Source organism: Cololabis saira, chromosome 12, assembly GCF_033807715.1.
Source record: "Cololabis saira isolate AMF1-May2022 chromosome 12, fColSai1.1, whole genome shotgun sequence".
Taxonomy (NCBI): Eukaryota; Metazoa; Chordata; class Actinopteri; order Beloniformes; family Belonidae; genus Cololabis; species Cololabis saira.
Genome location: NC_084598.1, coordinates 29,450,925 through 29,473,245, shown reverse-complemented (window position 1 = coordinate 29,473,245; position 22,321 = coordinate 29,450,925). Strand labels below are relative to the sequence as shown.

The 22,321-nt window shown below is 40.2% G+C and overlaps 1 protein-coding gene across 2 annotated transcripts in view; it reads right to left on the bottom strand.

Annotated features, from left to right (window-relative positions):
* LOC133457318 (forkhead box protein J3-like) overlaps positions 1-22,321 on the bottom strand; it is a 74,119-nt gene that overhangs the window by 20,075 nt on the left and 31,723 nt on the right. For both annotated transcript variants that reach the window (XM_061736453.1, XM_061736454.1), the window contains exons 4-6: positions 14,144-14,218; positions 9,875-9,958; positions 3,652-3,753 (exon numbers count right to left, since the gene is read on the bottom strand). In XM_061736453.1, coding sequence (XP_061592437.1) covers positions 3,652-3,753; positions 9,875-9,958; positions 14,144-14,218 — 261 coding nt within the window. The remainder of the gene's footprint in view (positions 1-3,651; positions 3,754-9,874; positions 9,959-14,143; positions 14,219-22,321) is intronic.

Below are 22,321 nucleotides of genomic sequence, written 5' to 3'. Positions count from 1 at the left end.
GTGACATCATTTTTAACATGCTTTTAACACTATTAAAAGTCTTGGCCAACATCCCTCAAATGTGTCTAAAAGAGTGTAACAAGAAAATATTCACTCTAGAACTCTATTCCTGGCTTTTTATTACAGTGTTTTTTTGCGCCGTGAAAAATGCTTCCTTTTCCCCCTTTCCTGTCAATCATTGCCCCACTCCTCCTCCAAACCTCCTCCTCCTCCAGCCATACGCTCACAGCGGCGTCGGAGAGAGCCGGGAGCGACAGGCGAAGCATGCACGGAAAAGGAGCATGGCGAACCACAGCAAACAATCATAAAAATAAAGGCATGCAAGCAGCAGTGTCACCTTATCTTAAGTCCAGTCAGTGGCCGCGGGTGTTCTTAGCAGTTTTCCTCCGGGGATTAGAACAAAAGAGGCTCTAAACACTAAACAGCTCCATGTTAAGCCTGATTTATGGTTCCGCGTTAAATCGACGCAGAGCCTACGCCGTAGGGTTCAGCGTACGTTGCGCGTCGCCGCGTAACCCTACGCCGTAGGCTCTGCGTCGGTGTAACGCGGAACCATAAATCAGCCTTTATGGTGCGCTGGAGAGGAGAGGAGGCAGGAGCTGGGTGGAGGGGGCGGTGATTTAGCGGATCGTTACGTAACGATCCGCCACCAAACCACATGCGCCGTTTTTGCACAGTTATGCGGAAAATCCCAGAAAGCACACAATACACTGAATGTTAAAAGTTCGTTGTTTTTTGGGTGTAATTGATGTCAAGACACCCAACAAAACACAAAAAATCAAGAAAAATGTGTTTTTCATGTCACAATCCCTTTAAGAGTTCATCCAATCACTCATGAGGAAATATATAAACAATAGGGATGGGCGGTATGGACTAAAAAATGTATCACAATAATTTCTGGCATTTATCCTGATAACGATAAAAATGACGATAAAAAAAAAACCAATTCAACTCCATCTTTTTACTATAAATCTATCTCGCTCTCAGATCCACCATGTTTGTTACACAAAAACGTCATCAACGGGAATTTATCTTTCTTTCTTTCTTTCTTTCTTTCTTTCTTTCTTTCTTTCTTTCTTTCTTTCTTTCTTTCTTTCTTTCTTTCTTTCTTTCTTTCTTTCTTTCTTTCTTTCTTTCTTTCTTTCTTTCTTTCTTTCTTTCTTTCTTTCTGGCTCATTTCCTTCCTTCCTTCTTCCCTTCCTCCTTTCCTTGTTTTCTCCCTTCCTTCTCCTCCTTCCTTCCTTCCTTCCTTCCTTCCTTCCTTCCTTCCTTCCTTCCTGCTCTCTCCTTCCTTCTTTCCTTCCTTCTTTTTTCCTCCTGCTCTCCCCTTCCTTCCTCCTTTCCTTGTTTTCTCCCTTCCTTCTCCCCTTTCCTTCCCTCCTTCCTTCCTTCCTTCCTTCCTCCTGCTCTCTTCTTCCTTCTTCCCTTCCTCTTTTCGCCCTTCCTTCCTCCTTTCCTTGTTTTCTCCCTTCCTTCTCCCCTTTCCTTCCCTCCTTCCTTCCTCCTGCTCTCTCCTTCCTTCCTCCTTTCCTTGTTTTCTCCCTTCCTTCTCCCTTCCTTCTCCCTTTCCTTTCTTCCTTCATTCCTTCCTTCCTTCCTTCTTTCCTCCTGCTCTCTCCTTCCTTCTTCCCTTCCTCTTTTCTCCGTCCCTTCCTCCCTTCCTCCCTTCCTTCCTTCCTTCCTTCCTTCCTTCCTTCCTTCCTTCCTTCCTTCCTTCCTTCCTTCCTTCCTTCACATACGTTGTGCGTGGATTTAACACAGAACCATAAATCAGCTTTACACAAAAACATCATCAACGGGAATTTATCGTTTTTACCGCAAGATGACAAATTCTTACCGTGGGGAATTTTTTTGACGGTATATCGTGAACGGTAAAATATCGCCCATTCCTAATAAACAAATAGATAAATATTGGTCTGAGCACATTTGTCCGGTTTTTGGATAAAAGAACACATGATCTTCATTAAATGACTAAACCCCGATGAAACCTGGCCCCTGTGCTGCGTTACAAGTCTTGTGGCAACAGATCACAGAGCGTTTAAATGCAGAGCCTCAGGATTACCTTGAATCTCGATTCTTTTTGTTTCGTGTTTTTTTTTCTTTTTTTTTTTGTTGTTGATGTTTTTTTTCTTCTGCTTTTTCTGTCAGGACTTGTGAGGCAGAGTGCCGGCATTGCCTCCAGGCAGCATTTAATTGTAAAGACAAATGTGAAAACATAGCCTTTGGGTGAGACAACAGTAAAGGCTCTCAGGGGCAATGCTCTTCCCTCCGGAGCAGCGTATAATGAGGGAAAAAAAAAGAAAAAACATAAAAAAGGAAAAGTATTTTTGAGTAGTGAGTGAACATTTATTCCCTCTTCCTGTGACAGTGTAATAAGAAAATTATTACATAATTCATGAGATACTTGACATTTACATGGATGCATAAGAAAAGGAGAAAATAAGACATTTTAAATTGTGGAAAACCTCAAATTTACAGGTTTTGTGAGATTTAAGAAAATCTTCAATCACCACACGTAAACACATCAGAGCATGAATATGAAGACCAACAATATCTCTAAAGAAACATATTTTCATCTATTCTAATTTGCTTTTATGAAGTAAGATGAGTATCTTTCTTTAGAAGCATAGTGCAACAACAGAATATCGGAGAGCAAATGCGTTGCAGAGGAGAGTCTGACACACTGCTCTGCCTGCAGGACGCCACCTGTCTGGACGTGGGCGAATATCATTGACGTTGGCATCAGCCTCATTATCATCAAGGTCTTCCTCTCCCTGCTCTGAATCACTCTTGCAGCAGCCTGACATGAGACATGGTGGAGATTTTCATGGTATAACAAAAAATGACTGCAAAGTGACACATTTAACTATAATGAAAAGATCTGTTCTTTGCTTTCAATCCACCTGCTACTAGTAAGAAACACTGCAGCAAGGATTACTTTGAGATGACAATGTAGATGGCTGTTAACAACATGCTCCGTTATATGAACTTTGACGGTGTTGTTGCACTACAATAATCAATAATGGTGTTAGATGATACCACTCAGAAAGAAAAAAAAATCAGAATTAAAATAAATTCCTTCAAGCCTTCAAGGTCAAGAGGTTGGATCAAGTAAACTCTTTAAACTTTAGTGTCCAAATTTCGAATATGAAGAATTGGCAGCATAATGCTAGTGAGAAATATCTGATCAAATCTCTTAAGTGCTGCAAAACCACGATCAAAGCCATTTTTGTTGACACACTCTGGGAAGTATGAGTCAGAATTTGTTCAAAATGCAGAGCAAAGCTGCAAAATGGGGTCAAATCCAGAGCTACAAATGACATCCAGAGCAAAAACGATCTGCTGTGGGACAAATCTCGTCTTCGCAGGATCAGCTGAAGGGGTCACCAATTACACAACAGCCCATCTTTGTGTGGATTCGCGATTCTGACAGGCGTGAGAGTCGCTGCTCTATCTCTGACCCTCAAATATGATCACATTTGCTAGAGAGTGTTCACATCTGTTGTATATTTTGTGTATTTAAAGTGAAAAACATAAAACAATAGGATTCCCACCCTCTGACAGTGAGAGAGAAAACAGAGTTTACGTTCTTCCCAGTTTTTTGAACAGTTAAATATATTTTGATTCCTCTTGAAATCAACAAGAGCTTACCTTGTTGGTAACCGCATTGATGGCCAGAGTTGGGGACGCCCCTCCTGACATGATGCAGTCCATTCTCAGAGACTCCGACTCCAAACTGTAAGGTGTTGATGCCTGCAAGGAAAGTGGAAAAAACATCTATGGATCAAAAAAGAATAAAAAAAACTTATATAAAACTTCAAGGACTTGGAATCTTGAGAAAAAGTCTGTTTTGTTTTCTACTTTACTGTACATGAAAGGACAGTAGATAACACTTATACTTCATCAATTAAAGCCACATATAGTAATTCTTACTGTAATTCATACAAACTGCAGGAGGAGGGGTGAGTAGCAGCAACCATCATTAATGAAACAACATTACATTGCACTTTTGGGATGATTTTTGTACTTTGAAATCGTTTCAAATGACCAGTCTTGGTAATGACACTTTACTTTGCCCTTACATGGCAGATGAATATCACATTTCTTTTGTAATGAAAACAGTAATTTTTTTTGCATACTTGCTTGTTAATGAGTCACGCTATTGTTAACATGTGTGTGTTTTTCTTTTCTAAAAGTCTGCAGCTTATGAAACTTTTGAGTTAACATCTAAAAGACAACAGTAAATAATTGGACATGCACGCTAAGACTGAGCACATGTATGCACAGAATTAGGCTTTATAAAGGGAGATGCTTTAAAAAAATAAAAATAAAAATAATGACATCAATTATACAAAGTGCACTTAAACCTCAACTATATCAGTATTTAGTTGATACACAAATTAGCCATGAAGAGTGCTGTAATCCTCTCAGGAATACTACATAGATTGTTCTGGGTATTTCTTTTTCTTTAATTTCATCGCATCACAAAAAAAAACTTGATATATCTCATTATTTCCGTAGATCTTCTCTGACAAAGAGTGGTTTGTGTTTGTTCTGCTGCGACGGCCTGCCATCTGTGGCAACATTTAAGCTGTTTTGTACTGACTGTAACTCAGACAAGAAGCTTCATAAATTGATTTAAATCAGAGAATCGGTACACACCCCAGGGAGACTGGTAAAACGTAGAGAAACCGTGATAAAGACAGTAAATCAACAAAGACCCTCGTTTGAAATTCTAGTAAACCCCATTTTGCTACTTTTAGTTCAATTAACTCACAAATTCCTGGAAAGTATCATGTAATAACCCTGTAATAACCCTAAAATACAAAGAAAGAGCCTGGATCACTGGCATTAAGTGAAGTATTTCCCAAAGATTCATTACAAAATAAATTAACAGTAACCACAAGTCTTTTCAGTGAATTGATACAGTATATATAAAACTATTTTAATAGACTGTGCTGAGTGGAAATACAGAGTTCACAACAAAGAACTTCACCCACTAATCGGAAACGTGAGCTGGATTTCGACCGTCGTGAGACGGGTTCGTTTTACTCTACTGCTGATGTGTTGTTGCAATAGTCATCAAAAGTTATGATTAGTTTCTGAGTGGTGCAAGTTCATGATTCGTCAATGAGCCAACGGCATCTCCGGCATGAAACAGCGTGAAGCAGCCGAGGTGCTGGACGTTTGAGCAGCTACAGAAGTGGACATTACAACTTTTACTCAATAAGATTAATTAAAATCATCCTTGTGCAACGTTCAAGCACCAAAATGTTTTCAGATGCAGTTCTTTTTCTGCCATCCTAAACAAGGGCAAGCAAAGGGTAACTCTGTGGGAGGATATAAGGAACTACTCAAAGATTGATGAGAGCCTGAACTGATGCCTCGCAAGTAAAAAAAAAAGTAAAAGTAAATTTTAAAAAGAATTAAGAGCAAGATGTTTTTTCCTCCTTGTCAGACTCCTTTCAGGGTTCAAGGCAGCTTGCCTGCCTCCCCAAACTGCTTACAGTAAGAGGATTGGTTGGTAACAATGCAATCTTTAATTTATGATAAACTCTTGGTGAAAACGGGTTTGCTCGTCCCCCCTGGTCCCCCCCGGCGGAGGCACTTAGAAAGAAGGAGGTGAGATGAGTCAAAAAGGCTCGGGGAAGAGGCAGAGAGAGGATGAATAGGTGGATAATTGAGTGGTGACAGACAGGCATATGAAGATCCATAAATGAAATGAAAGGGAGTGTTAATTCTGAGGGCAGCGGAGACGCAGGTACTAAACTAAATGTACACGGCCTGTCTACACATTAATACGGCGTATTAAGTGGATGACATTTAGCCTCACTGCCAACTTAAAATCTGTAGCTGTGAAGCCAAGGTGCAACAGCACCGCTAATGAAAGCGGCAAGACATTTTTAGTACACCATCTTATTCTTTTTTTTTTTTTTTTCCCCCAGATGGTAATACAATGCCATAAATCTTAACACTAAGAATCTCCCAGTTTCTCCTTGGCCCATGTGACAGCCCACAGCGTGTCTGCCAGCGATGCAAGTGAGGCATAAGAAAAAGGGTTAAAAGGGCCCATCCATGTAAGACGAGATGACAAGGCTCTGAATTAATTAATGTTTGTAATAAAAAATAAAAAAAAGCGTTGGTGAAGAAAATATGTCTAACGGCAGCCCCGGGGCCTTCTGCGGTAATTAACTGGAACACAAGCCTGGAATACCACCTCCTCCCTCGACTTACTGCTTTTTCCCCTTCCTTGAAGCTTAATTCTTTTCCCTGTACACGCTCTATACCTTGATGTCTTTTTTTATTATAATTATTATTATTATTATTATTATTATTTCTGGGTCCTTTCTTTTAAACGCTTCTTTATGTTACTACAAGCAACCCTTTCTGTCTCTTTACCTCAAGTCTTCCTCCAGTGAGTAATAGTGATTGTGCACTTTGCCGCTCCATGCCTGCCTGTGCTCTCTGGAGACGGGAGGCAGCAATATGGGCAGAGAGGGAGAGGACAGAGTGGCAGACAAACAGAAAGATAATGATTATGTTGCAACCGACAGCGACAGAGATGCTGGATGAAATGGAGAGAGGTGGCCGTGATGAACCACCGCAGATTTTATACAACAGTCTGGTGTACCTTTATAAAAATCTCAGCCATGCCTAGGTGGAATCTAAAATATGCAATAAAAAAAATAAAGGGAAACCTGCAAATTTGAGTTTAAGTTCCCCTGTTAAATAGTACAGATCCATTTTATGATGAACGGAAAATAATACCATGTGTTTAAGGTGCTAAATTCTCAATCTGGCAGTTTGGTGTTGAAGCATCAAAGGAGACATATTCTGGGCTGTTTGTCAGGATTTGACACAATTTCCTCACGTCTTAAAAAAAAAAAAAAAATGTCTTTCAAAGGCTTTAGTCAAAATATCAAAGGGATAGACTACAACAGCTCCCTTTTTAAACCAACCGCACCGCCGGATATGCCTTTGGAGATCCTTCGTACAGCTTTGCCCCTTCAACGGGCATTTGGGTGCAAATCACACTCAGTAACCTTTGAAGCCAATTCATTCACGTAAAAAAGCATGCAATGGTTAGCCAGACACAATCAAACCAGCAACTAGCGGAGAAACACTTGACCAGCAAGTGTTTTCTCTCAAGTCATGTAATAAACCAGCTCTGGCGGGGGTTCCCTGTTTAAAGTGAAACGAAAAGCAAAAGTAAAAACACTTTGAGGTGCAGCACATGCATCACAATGTTTAAATGGGTGGAGATTAAAGATGGAGCTTTGAACTGGAACTGCCATGTCAATTTACCCAGCAAATATGATCATAGTCTTATCATATTACATATTTTGAGACCTAGGTGACCTCACACTAAAGTACGTCATATTTAAGTTTGCAGTCACCTCAGACACTCAACAACTTTAATCAATCCACTTTGGGGAAATTATTTGAAAGTAAAATAAACAAATGATCATTTTGTTAATCATCTGCTTAGAAAGCACGAACACAATATGCAGCAGTCGGAGTCAAAACAACAGAGATGATAGCAGACATGGGTGATACGATACCAGCAACACATCATGAAGCTCGCTTTGAACTGCTTTTGTATTCACATCTGCAGTTTAATGACTGAGCGCCAGCCGCACTCTGCCGAGCCGATGCAGGGTTACATATATTTATAGCCTGCGCTGCTGTCAATCAATTTCTCAAAACCAATCTTCACTCCTATTTCTGTATTCTCAAATATTCCCCTGTAGCTCGTTCCCGCTTCGGCGGCATCTTGAAAATTGCAAATCCAGGAGCTAGTGATTAACCTGAGAGACTTACATACGCACAGCATTGTTTAATTGCAAGTACAGGCTCTCGTTCTGCTATGAACGAGCCACACGAGTGGTCAAAGACGCAGGCTTTTTCTTTTTTTATTCCCCATCACTTTCTTCAATATGAAGCGTTCCAGTAATGAGTACGTCTTTATCAGTCAAATTAGCCCTTAAGAATTCTATTTCAGTGGCTTGAAACATAAAATAAGGCACAAACAAATGTTTCTCCTGCCGTTCTCTGTGCTGTGCTTCTGTGGAGACGTTGTCTGCATGTAGCCACTTTAAACCTCCATGTGTGCCGACACAAGGCATTCAGACACAGCACACAATCAATGTTGTTACAAGCTTACAACAAGAAGAAAATATATTTGAGGCTTCAAAATGCACTATGGGCCGCATATGCGACTGCTTTGTGCTGAGAAATGCAGAAGAACTGCAAAGTGAAGCAATGAAAAGATAAGTTGCTTGTTTGTTCAGACTTTGTCCAGCTCTTTCACAGCATAAAATAAATAAATCCCAACAACTTTTGAACTACTATGAACCTTTTATGATGGCTCTCATAAACCCCCTTTTCACCAGAGGCTCCATACTTTGCTGGTCCACTGAGCTGTCAGTTAGCATCACCACGACGTGCATTTTTATCCACTGGTTTGATTTACAACCATGTTCTTGTCATAAGGGTTTCTGTGTTCAGTACTAATCATCTGATGTCCATGTTCCTACAAGCTTAACAAGAATTTTAATGGGGATTTCAGTGTAGTTTTCCAGAGGCTCTGCAGACTTTTTGGATTCTTTTTTTTGGAGGGTGGATCCTAGGGCTGCACGATTCTGGACAAAATGAGAATCACGATTTTTTTGCTTAGAATTGAGATCACGATTCTCTCACGATTTTTTTCCAATATATAATTTATTGCACTTATTACTTTACCTTTGCAACAGCTGAACAAAAATATAATAACAATAAACATCTCTTGTCTTCTTTACACAAACCTTTGAATAATTTAAACAATAATAACAATTTTGAACAATATTTGTTCCTGCCTGAGTTGAACACCCTTTCAGAAAGGGGACTTGTAACAGATCCTGTAGTTCTGAGGCAACAAATTATTCCTCTGGCTGGGATGAACCCCCCATTGCCTTTTGCTGCTATTAAGAAGCTGCCGATACAAAAGGTAAACGTTACAAAAAATATGATGGTGCCTGATAAAAGACTGGCATCAACTTTGTAACAGCTGACATTGAACATAAAAACAATAAACATCTCTCTTGTCTTTAAATAATTTAAACAATAATAACAATTTAACAATATTTGTTCATCCCTGAGTTGAACACCCTTTCAGAAAGGGGACTTGTAACAGATCCTGTAGTTCTGAGGCAACAAATTATTCCTCTGGCTGCTTTTTGCTGTAACAGCTGATATTGAACATAAAAACAATAAACATCTCTCTTGTCTTTAAATAATTTAAACAATAACAATTTTAACAATATTTATGTGCAATATGTGTCAGGTGATGAGAAAGGTAGATGTTTCTCCAAATGTAATCCACAATCATTAACAAAATATAACAAACATGACAACATGATAGTTGACCATGACAGGACTACAACAACCTAGAACATAGGCCTAGTCCTTTTTTTAATGCAGCCATTTAAAAAAAAAAAAAAAAAAAACTTTTTTTTTTTTTTTTTTTTTTGAATCGTCGTCATTTGGAAATGAGATTGCGTTCAAGCATGAATCGAGATCGCGATTTATTAACGATTAATCGTGCAGCCCTAGTGGATCCCAATCTCCCGTCCTTTTCTGATATCGTAACGAATCTTTCCTCTGAAAATGCTCATGCTGACAACAACTTATCACTTCTTTATTCTTCTCCAACATACTCCTTAAACCTGGATAAAAACAACTCCAGACACTGAAAATATAAGAGAAGTGGTTTGATCTGCTTGAATCCACAACTTGTCAGTGATGGAAGTTGCTTTAATCACACCATGTAAGGCTTCTAAAACAAACAGCTCTAGTGTCAGATGTTGGATTGCACTGAAGAACCACCGAAGCTTACCCGTTCTCCAGAGCGTGGCCTCTTCTTCGGCCTGCTGGGTACTGAGTCTTCTTTAGGATTGGTATCTATGGCCCAGTAGGAACCCTGAATGGTGAAGAGAGCAAAGAAAATTGAGTGTAATGTTTGGTGTCGACTGCTCTGTGCACTCTTTTAGAGCTTTCTATTGCTCTTTGGGATTTCAGTAAAGCTTCGTTATTTTTTTTAATTCTCTACTAAAGCCGAGTTTGGCAGAGAGATCCCAAAAAGAATAAACAAAAAAGGCAGAATAATCCACTCGTTCTCCACCGGATGATGCAGACATGATACCATTAGATACTGCAGTAACAGTTAGTGGACATAGCTCAACATTTTCTATAGCCTGACAAAAATAAACAAAAAATAAAGAATATGAAATTCTATATCCATTACCAATTGTATAATGCAAAAAGCAAATAAAACAAACAAAGAAAAAGACCTCAGAGCCTCAGAGATGTGCATCAAGACTTTTTGATTATTTTGGTTCAATATGTTGCTTATAAATTCTCAAAACATCCAAAAACAGCAGAATTATAACCACTTCAGTTCAGATATGGCAGACTCATAGATAATGATTATCAATAATTTCAGACCATCATCTTCTAAATTGCAGGAGCATATTGGTGCATTCAACCTGTCATTCCTCAAAAATCTGATATATTTCCCAACATAGCCTGGGAAAAAAAAAAATTAATGCAGTACATGAATAAGTTAGATAAGATATAAAACATGTAGCCCATTGCTGTCAACAAGACTAAGTTTTTTTGCAACCACCGAGATGGTGCTCACTAACTTTAAAGGGCTGCTAACAGTCCTGAAGGCCAGCGTACGAGACTGCTTCAATGTCTTATCAAAACAACATCAACATGTCTATGTCAGGAAACGGTGGTGCATAACCAGGACCAGGTTGCAGGGGGAGCAGTCTACGCAGAGATTCCCAGACCCCCTCTCCCCTGCCACATCCTCCAGAACAATGAGGCATTCCCAAGTCAGCCAACGGACGCGAGCGTGCCAGAAATTCCTGGCTCCGCCACGAGGCCTTCTCGCGGTGGAACATGTCTGAAAACTCTCCCCAGTGAGCGGTCCAGAAGGCATCAGACGCTCAAACATCTCAAACGACTCATTTCGATGCAGAGGAGCAGCAGCGCTTTTTCTGCTCTCCCACACCTGAGCTACTCACACAGTCCTTAAGGCTGAGCCAAGAAACCCATTGGAGCAAGCTCGTTTGAGCTGCTTTTATTCAAAATCTGCTCCTTTTAGTGACTATTTGCAGCTTGTGACCCGTAAGTGAGGGTTGGAACGTTAAGAATGATGGGTAAAATCATGGGTTTCACCTTTTGGCTCTGCCTCTTTCTTCAGACCAGTGCAGCATGCACATCACCCCAGACGCTGCCTCCATCTCCCCACAAACCTCCCACTCTACTCTACAAAACCCTGACATATTTAATTCATTTTCCTTTGCGTTAGATACCGCTAAAGTTAGGTGTGATTGTCACTGGACTTTTATTTGCATCTTTTTATATCAACTTATTAGGGGCATTGTTCATGCTTTTCTTACTTCTCCCTAATTAGGGTGCTTCAGTAACTCTGACATGTGGAAGCATCACCAAACTAAAGTCTTGCAGATGCATCCTTTAAAACCAAATGCATCTCATTTTCTTCCAGTTCTATATCAACTCAGTTCTTTTTTTTTTTTTTTTTCCCTGTGGTACTTACTCCTCTTCCTTCCCAGAAAAATGTGCGTCGAAAGAGTTTGAGTGAAACGTTAAAACACCGCCGCCTTTGAAATAAACACAAACAATAAGAGAGGAGGTAATCAACTGCTTTTGAAAGTTGCTGATTTCCTCTTGGTCTAATTTTTTTCCCCCCTACTTTTCATTTTTTCCTCTTCACTCCCAAGGAGGTTTAAATCTGCAGATTGAATTCAGGAGGTTGTTGTAGGCCACACATACAGGCAGAGCAACCCTCACCATCTTGCTCCCCCCCACATCCCCCCCACCTCTCTCTTATTCTTGCCTCTTCTCCTCCCCCTGTCTCTCAGTCCCACATCACTGAGCAGTACACAGCCAATTAACGTTAGCACATGCATGATTTAGCTTTTCCCTTCTCTCTGTGGCTTCAAACAGAGCATGTGCATTCAACTTCTCCACACAGAGATGACCTCGCACAGCCCACCCATGCCAAGGTATCGACCACTTCGATCCACGGTGTGAATTACGGTGCTGGTCAGGTCCAAGTCAGGCTAACAGGGGGGTAGCAGCTCTCTTTGTGTCTTTCCAGACTATAAGGCTCCACTCAAGCCCAAGGATTTTGTCTGAATTATTTAAACCTTCCTACCCCTAATTCATTTTTCAATGGCTCCAAAATCCCCACAGCCAGGAGAAACTCCCTCCCCCTCCACTACCTCAACCCCCCTCCCCATAAAAAACAAAACGAGCAAAGTTTTGAAAGCTAACTGAAAAGTTTTGGTGTGTCAGGTTTTTTTTTTTCCCTTTCAAAAAAGCTGTGAATTGTTCCAACACAATAAACCGGTGACGAGTTAAAATACATACATTTGATCTCGGATTTAAAAAGAACCACATGAAAACAGGTCTAATTACATACTTTCCCCGTCTGAACAAGTTCTTTGATTGAGCACAAACAAGGACTTGACAAATTGTTGTTAGCAACCTGGCACCATTGAAGTGGCCCTGGCAGCTCAGAAGCCTTCTAACCACACGATCAGTAGCGGCGGTTAAGTACGTCTAAAACTTCCTGTGATTGTGTCTCAGAGAGAGAAGAAAAAAGAAACAAGCCCTAATAAAGCATAACCGATGCATGACAGGTCTTGTGTCTGAGGGCGTGTACCTACATATACTTATTATTCATTACTCCCTGTCCCAGATTATTGCTTGGCAGAATCAATATCTGAGAGACCACAGAACATTAGAGATTCAGCCCAGCCAATTGTGGAGTTACAAACTGCTTTTAAGCACAAAGACTATACACACACATATATATATATTATATATATACACATAGATATATATACATATACACACATACATACTGTACATACATACACATATATATACACACACACACACGCTTCTTTGTCTGCCTTAGAAAAATAAAAAGAGCAGGTGAGTGTCTTAGCGTTCACTTTTATACATGTATGCAGGTATGCGATAGAAAAGCAAATGAACACTTGAAAAGCCATCACCTTTTCTTTTAATGCCGCTATTATTTTTTTCAAAAAAGATATAAAGATCAGTCAACACCATTCACAGCCAAGTGCATGAGTCAGAACCCGCTCTTTTGATCTGAGGTGTTTTGTGTAAAAGCATAACAACATCTGATCGTTGTGGTTCATAGCATCAGACGAATAGCAGCATATGAGGTTTTCACTGTGTTGTTATTTAGTTAACTAAAATGAAGGTGTAGCCTGGTCAGCCATCCTAAATGTCTTCCTCTTGGATAGAAATACTTAGTGTGGTGACTCTGGATTCAACTTTGATTTTGAAGCACACCTCTAAAAAAAGAGGGGGCACAAACTTTTGCACATTATATAACTCCTAATTATATGGAGCAGACACACCACTTCTATATGCATTTGTCTGAAATTCATTTGTATTTCATTTGTAGAGATTTTGTCCGTTTGTTTTAGTTTTTTCTTCACTTGAACAAATTTCATTGAAAAGTGTTTGTTTTTGCTTGTTTTTTTTACTCCTTCACCTCCATCTGCCAGCGCAGCACCTGCAGCCTGGTTGTGAGCTCCACAGGAGTTACTTTTAAGCTTAAGTTAATTCATAAATTCATATATTTAATACTTATTTTACATTTAATAGCCAAAATCAAAATACAAACAAACAATGAAAAGGGGATTTAATAGTCTTTGCATTTGTAAAATCAGTGACTGCTGGGTAACAGGTGTTATTTCACTGACCATTTCTGAATTTCTGTGCAGATACAGAAAAAAGTAACCCATAATGGAATTACAATGAATTCTGCTGTATTAAAATACATGAGAGGCAAGATACCGGAGTTAAAGCAACTGTGTTAACTGCTGGCAATGGTTGAGAGTATCCAAATACCGGATTATTATAAACAATATAATAGCAAATAATAATAATAAAAATAGCAAGTCAACAGTCATAAAATACCAAAATAAGTAGAGGGGATTGGGTATTGACATTTTGTCTGAAAATACAAGGTACGGGTCTTAAATCCGAGATGAGCTTTTCAGTCAAATCGCATTGTTCAGGGCACACTTACTTTTCCAGGGTCATCTTTGGAGCGAGGCACTTTGAGAAAACACTTGTTCAAAGACAGGTTGTGTCGTATCGAATTCTGCAAAGAAAGAAGAGGAGGAATGAAAGAAGAAAAATAGTTTCACAGTGAATCAACATTAAGCTCACATTTGTTAGAGAGGGAATCTACATTTACAGACTTCATTATAAGATCTTCACAATGACGCTAAGTGCCTCTTTAACTTTCTCAAATATTTATATCGTTTTAGAACTTGAGAGATTTAGAAGATGCCAGTCGACAGAGGACCCATCTTGCCGAGCTCTGAGACTCCTCTAATCCACTTCCATCGTTTAATTGAGAGAAGAAAATGCATGCGTTTCCCCCAGCAACTTTTACTAACAATGAATAAATATATCATCATAAAGTCCCAACAAACAGGTGATTATATCTAGAGTCAATACCAATGATTGTGTCATTATAGAAGCAAGTGATAAAATGGACCATAAAATAAATAAATAAAAAGAATCAAACCTGCACTAAAATTGACTGACTACATTTATAGTATTTAACTTTACGAAGATAGCTTGTACACAAAAAGACAACTAAGGATACTCTGAATGAACTGCTCTTGTCCACTGACTTTTAAATTAGTTTGATTGTACTGTTGCAAAATGCCAAATAGATTTGTTAACTTTAACTTTATTTACTTGCCCACATGATGTTGCTTTATTGCCTGGACAAAATTCACTTAATAGTACCGACAAAGTAATAAAAGGGCTTCGGGTTAAATAAGGCTTTTGACAGTACTGTCAATTCTCACGTATCGAAGAGTGAGATTCATGAATTGACTGTTTTTATGTGTCACACAGCAGCACATATCCATCTGCTTCACAGGTGGAAAGCAAATTGACAACGGAAAACTGGGATGTGAACACAGTCAAACCGGCTACAAATACAAGAACTTGAAAAGTATCCATATTCAGTATGCCGTTCATCTCAAAGGGTTGCATTTACACTGCAGGGTTCACAGGACCACTTTCCAACCCCCCTACCCCCAGATCAGTGTCACTTTACGTCTCCCGCCAGGAGAGGGTACAACTGGGGGTTGGTAGTCCAGTGGCTACAGAGGTGGGCTTGGGTCTAAATGGGACCCAGGTTCAAGCCCCAGAATGGCAACCAAGATGAACCACCTTGGGCTCCTGAGCAAGGCCTTAACCCTAATTGCTCCACAGTGTGTTTGTCTCAGATCTAAGTCGCTTTGGATAAAAGCGTCTGCTAAATGACAGTAGTAATAGTAGTATTAGTGGTAACTCCTGCTCATCGCATCTTGAACTTGGTCAACTTTTCTTTATGCTCCACCTTGGTCATGAAACAATCTGCAAAATTCACTACAGCTTCAACATTTTATCTCCCTGACCAGATTTAAAGAGTTGAAGAGTGTGACTGCTGTTCTCAAACCAGGCTTATATGATGTCGTCATTGTAAGTGTCTTCAGTAAGTTTTCAGTTTTGCTTTTTGTACTGGATCACCTGAATGAGTTTCGGCAATCTTAATCGTACGTAAGTTCATTCTGTGCCGGTGTCCCTCTTAAAGAAGTCCCCCTCGAAAAGGAAATGTTATCTCAAATGACTTCCTGGTAAAATAAAGGTTAAAAAAAAAAAAAAAAGGTAGGCTGCAGAGTGTTAAATGCAGATGAGCAGTCTGGCCGGGGGGTCGGGGAGTTCCAGATGCTCATGCACTGTGTCCATTAGGGCTGCAACTAATGACTATTTTCATAGTCGATTAATCTATCAATTATTGAAATGATTAATTGACCAATTGGTTTATGAATTGCACAATAACCTCAACCAGTTTACTTAGCCATTACGTTTTAAATTAGCCCAAGATTGTTTAAGGCATGTGCCAACTAACAATAAAGGATTGAAAATGATTTCTTCAGTCAAAAATGTGTGATTTATTTTAACAAACTTTGCTGCTCTAAAGACTATATAACATAAACAAATGACACGCAAAGGCTTTATATATTCATATTTACATAAAATGTCTAGTTAAAAACCCCTTAATGACCATCCTGTCATCACTAACAGGATTTGACAGTACTTCTCATTAGCATAACTCCTAGACCGTTTAAGATATGTAGAAAATTCAAAAACTAGCAGAAGTGAAAAGGGACATGAAGTTAGTTGGCATAAGAGAAAGGGACGCAGATTTTAGGGTTCGATAGATTCGCTGTGGAGAACCCTGAAGGGAACAGCTGAGAGGAAAAGAAGTCCTGAAAGCAAATAAAGCTTTGCACACATCTTTACGGCGGCCCATGCATCATCAAGGGGTTCATAAGTTGGTCAGTCATCTCGATGATGTGGTTCTTTAAGACCCTCTCCATGGCCTTCGTAGGGAGTGAGATGGGAGCCACAGGCCAAGGTATTACTTCAAGATGGGGACCACAGTGGGGTGCTTCCACAGCTGGGGACCTGTGCTGCTGTCCACAGAGCTCTGAAACGTGCTCCCCAGCAGCACCGCAGAACCCCACTGCTAATGTTGCATGGTGCTGCGCTCATCTTTGCTCCTTTTGTGGTCTCTTGGTATCTCTGTCCACTTATGTGTGTAGCCAAGCCTTCTATGTGCAGCATGCCGTCAGTGTCATTCTTATTTAACCACGTTTCCCTGAATGCAAGGTTTGAGGCAGTCCCGTATTAATGCATGCGGGTCACGCTGGAGTGCAGCGTGCCTGTTTTGCTGCGCGTAGAGCGCATTGGCACGGATGATGGAGGGGGCTGCACAGTCTTTACAATTCTCCCTCTTAAGTCTGGCTCGAATTGCAGCCGTATTCTTCCTTCTCCTCATTACCTTCTTATTTTTGTTGTGTGTCTAGTGGTCCTGGAGTATTTCCTGGGGTTCTGTGATAGAGGTGTGGGGTAGCAGAGTGAAAGTCTCTGGAGCAGGTGACTTTCTGACTTTTTCGGCTCTTCTCAGTTCCTTCTTCTGTGAGGTGTGCCTCTTTACAAACTGGTGTTATACTTTAGCACTACCCAGATAGCAAAATATGGTTACGCAAAAACATTGAATCCATGATGAAGCCCGGTTGTTGACAAACAGAATACGTTGATTCAGCATTGATTCGATGTTGGCATTAGAATTGGATGATTGTTTGATGGCTGATCCACCATCAATCATCGACCCTAACCAAAAAAATCAACCTTTTCCACCATAATACAACCTTGAATTTACATCTTTTGCTATCTGGGTACCTGCCCTCGAGGTACAGATAATAAGGGACGATGTCAAGTTGGGTGGGTATAAAGATATGGAGGCTGGATAATTCAACTCTGGATCTGTGATGTCACAGAATTCTGCAACTATAAACTCTGCAACTATGACATAATTTCAGCCCAAGATGGGCCTAAACAAGGAGACAGGGTCGAGCTATACTGGAATTTGTACTTAATCACTTCAAAACACCCAAAAATATGCTCTCACACACACACAATTTTTTTTTTTTTCTTTAAATCCCCTTTTAATGTTTACGCTGATATGGTTGATTGTCCACTATGAAAACATGAAGTTGCAAACGAAGTCACAATCTTGAAATAACAATAACCTTTCTTATTAATTTTTATTAACACGAGTGAAGCGCAAGTCCTCGTGCAGCAGATGCCGACAACTACATTGATCAAACCTGGAGCGTCTTTTCGGTACATGAAAACAGAAGATGAAGATTAAGCACATAATAACCCATTCAGTGTTATCCATACTAACAGGGTGGTGATATTTCCACAGTCTATAAAATCTTAAGGGTGTGTGTATGTGTGTATGCGTGCTTGCGTGCGTGCATGTGCATGTGTGTGCGTTGTGTACATGTAAGAGGAGGGAGAAGAAAAACAGGAAGAGAGAAGGCCAGAGAAGCCCACAACAGTGTGCGCAAACCTGAACATGAACCTGTTCTCCCTTCAGGCTCCCATTCTCCACTCATCTGCTGCTGCTAATTAATACCACTGGGGAGGAGGAGGAGGGGAGAAGAGAGACTGATCGGAGGAATTTTTTCTCTTCTCCTTCTCTCTGGTTGCTGCTCAAATCCAGCTTTGTTTCTCCAACAAAAGCATCTTTCTCTAGCATATCACGGTAGCCTCGTCCACCTCTGCCTCACCCCAATCCTCCGGCAGAAATGCTTCAGCAGTTTTTCAGCTGCTTTACTTTGTGGGTCACTGGCTTTTTTGAGGCCGTCTATCAAGGAAAGACACGGCAGTCTGGTGATGGAAAATAAAAGCAAAGACAAATGCCACCAGCTCGCCACACAGTGGCAAACAAACTCTGAAAAACTACCCAGTGACGTGCCGCTCGTTTATTTGCAGCCAATGGTTTCACTTCAGCATTCATTCCCGCTGACTTTGTTGTCTTTAACCAACCTTTACATTTTATTTTAATCACCCAAGCAGTTTTTGCACATCATTGAGCAACTTGCAACGTCTGCACAACGCCCCATATTTCATGGTACACACTGGTACTCTGAGTGCGTGTCCTTCATTACGCTGAGCGTTTTACTGATAAATGACCTACAGTGACAACAACAACAATTCCTACTGACCTTCAATTGTTAATTTTATGTCATCAAGTTTGGTAAATGTTCTCTTATAGGCCTATGTGGGTGTTTGTCAGTATTTCAAAGTATCCTTTTTCAGAGGGCTTGACTGTGCAGGGACACATTTCACCCTATAGCCAAATGCTAGTGTATGTTATTTTTTCAAATAAATAAGTAAATAAATACAAATAAAATACACTACGATATAGCACATTAGTTGCACGCTTCATACTGTGGATAGTTGTAACATGATATAAAGTGTAACAGTGTGCTCTTTGTAGTGTCGTCTAGGGTCAAACACATTGCAGCCAAAAATGTTCTACTAATACTGTTGGTTGAATGTTATATTGTTTCATGCAGCAATTTTATTTTAGTAGTCAGTACAGTATTACAAAACTAAATGCATCATTTTTTAAATACATTTATTACAGATTTTTAAATAATTCACTTTGTGGAGTATCATAGAGTGCTGCTTAGCATTACTGCTTAACCTAACCCTGCAAAATCGTTGATCGGTGGTTCTGATTGTACTGTTGCTATGGGATACAGTTTATCCCACAGTTTATCCCAGATCCACATGTAACATGAGAAATTGCATGAACTACAAGTCCCTGTAGTTAGTGCTTGTGGTTTAACTTGCAGCTGAATAAAAGAATAGCGTGAACTCAAAAAGACAACTAAAAATACAACACTTAAATCAGCAGATGTCTCACCATGACAATGCAGTCGTGTTCAGTCGAGTGCAGCCGTGAGTTAAACAAAAAAAAATGTTGCGGTTTTAGCATAGACTGTATAAAACAATGGACAAAGCATTAGGTCACATTGGTTTCTGAAGAGCGGTTTTGAAGCCTATTTTTCCTTGTACAGGGCGCAGCCATGTTGCTCGAGAAGCCGATAGAAACACACCCACTGCATGTCTATCAAAGTCAGCTTTGCTCCCAGCTCCTTCAGCTGAACCCCGCTGAAACAACTTCAGACATGAGACGTCAGATGTTCACAGCGGGATTTACCGTTTAACATGTTGACTCGATGGCAGAATCAAAAATGACGTTTAGCCAAAACTGGAACTGCAACGAATCTTAGTTCTGCGTGAACCTCAACGCGTGAACCTCAACGCGTGAACCTCAACGCGTGAACCTCAACGCGTGAACCTCAACACGTGAACCTCAACACGTGAACCTCAACACGTGAACCTCAACGCGTGAACCTCAACGCGTGAACCACAACGCGTGAACCACAACGCGTGAACCTCAACGCGTGAACCTCAACACGTGAACCTCAACGCGTGAACCTCAACGCGTGAACCTCAACGCGTGAACCTCAACACATGAACCTCAACGCGTGAACCTCAACGCGTGAGCCTCAACACGTGAACCTCAACGCGTGAACCTCAACGCGTGAGCCTCAACACGTGAACCTCAACGCGTGAACCTCAACGCGTGAACCTCAACACGTGAACCTCAACACGTGAACCTCAACGCGTGAACCTCAACACGTGAACCACAACACGTGAACCTCAACACGTGAACCTCAACACGTGAACCACAACACGTGCACCTCAACACGTGCACCTCAACGCGTGAACCTCAACGCGTGAACCACAACGCGTGAACCTCAACACGTGAACCTCAACGCGTGAACCACAACACGTGAACCACAACACGTGAACCTCAACGCGTGAACCTCAACGCGTGAACCTCAACGCGTGAACCTCAACGCGTGAACATCAACGCGTGAACCTCAACGCGTGAACCTCAACGCGTGAACCACAATGCGTGAACCTCAACACGTGAACCACAATGCGTGAACCTCAACGCAGACGTTAGATGGTTGGTGCTCAAAGTTGTCAGTTGAGTGAAGAATTGTTTGTTTTTCTTGTTTCAGGGTGGCCATGTGATGGACTGCCAACCTGTCTAAGATGTACTCCATCTATCAGCTGCCACAGGACTTAAATTAGCCCCTACTTAATAACCAATGGAGTCCGTAGTAACTGGAGGGCGACAGCCTGATGTTTTTAATGGAAGTAGTCAACTATGCCTCCCACATTTACAAGCTCATGCAAATTAGTTTGGTTAGTTTCACAAAGGCAACAATACCCTTTAGTGGCTTTTAGTGGCTAACTTTTCAGACATAGAGCCATCTGGAAACCACAAAGCAGTATTTGGAACGTCCTCAACATGATTTCCAGTCCAAAATTGTGGATTTATTCCCAATTTAAAGGATAACCTATTCTCACAATGTGACTCACATATATTTTATTGGCATCATTGTCACCTTTTGATGAAAGAAAATGTATATTATTTTTCAAAGTATTTGTTTGTGTGTATTGTTAAACCAATACCTTAATACATATGGGCTTTTTTAAGTTAGGGTAAACACATCCAATAAAAGCTACTGTATTGTTCCATATAAATGTCCCAATTAGCAGTGTTTTGAAGTGAAATAATGTGATACTTTGCACCTTTTGTACATCCACCCACTCCTTGCCCAGCCTGATTAGCAAGCATTTTTTTTTTTGTTAACTTGGTTGGGCCAACACAATTACTCCCCAGAAAGATCACAAAGTCACTGGCAATGCAAATGTTTAGATTTGAAATACAAGGAAATGCTGAGGGTTTCAGCGGGTTGAGTTTCAAAACTTTGGCATTAATTAAACTACATAGGTCTAGACATCCCAAGTAAATCTCAAGTAAACCGCACATTAGATGATTGTTTGAATATAGTCCCATAGAAAATGAATAGAATGCAGAGTGACACTGGCTCTTTATTTATTTACTTTATTTACGCCTATAGGAGCTTTTTCTTGGCCACAAATTCATAAAAGCCATAGAAAAAGATTTCATCTACAGCATATGATTTGGAAATCAGCATCATTAACAATTTATGAAAACATTTTTTTACATCCTGCCTCTGCCATGAGTAAAGGAATGTTCCTTTAGGATTTCCTAAAGAATGGATGACACCCATATTCCAGTCTAAGCTCCTTCAATTACTTTTGCATAAGTAGGAAAAATGTTATTAAATTGACTGACGGCTGGTAACCTACTCTATTCCTGTCTGAATTGTGTATTTACAGTTTTTGCCCATTGCTTGAACACATTTTGCAAAATTTCGCTCATTGTGCCAAAACTCTACACACAAGTAAGCATGACACAACACTGGGAAATATACCATTCACATCTGTGTCAAATTGAAACTCCACTATCACTGCCTTAACTCTGCTATCAAAACCTATGAATACTTGGTCAAAATGTAACTCTGATGACAAAATGACACACACTTGTATCATATGCATACACTTTCAGATCAGGGAGAACACACTAGTCTACTTTATATAAAACACTGCAGTCTTTGATTTTGTTTTGTTATTTTTGTTTATTCAGCAGGCACATTTTCAAGCAACCAAAAAAACCAAACCAAATAGGCCTACTCAATGTTGTACATAGTAACGTGAACTAAAAAAATAAATAAATAGAAAAAACACTATACTGTAAACAAAAAATTGTGCATACTGCACGTGGGCTCATGTTGTGTGCTGTTGTGTGAACAGGCGTTGGCGTCCTCCCCCAGAAGGTTTTCTAGTCATTCTAGAGAAATACAAACACAAATTGTCATCAGTTTGATTC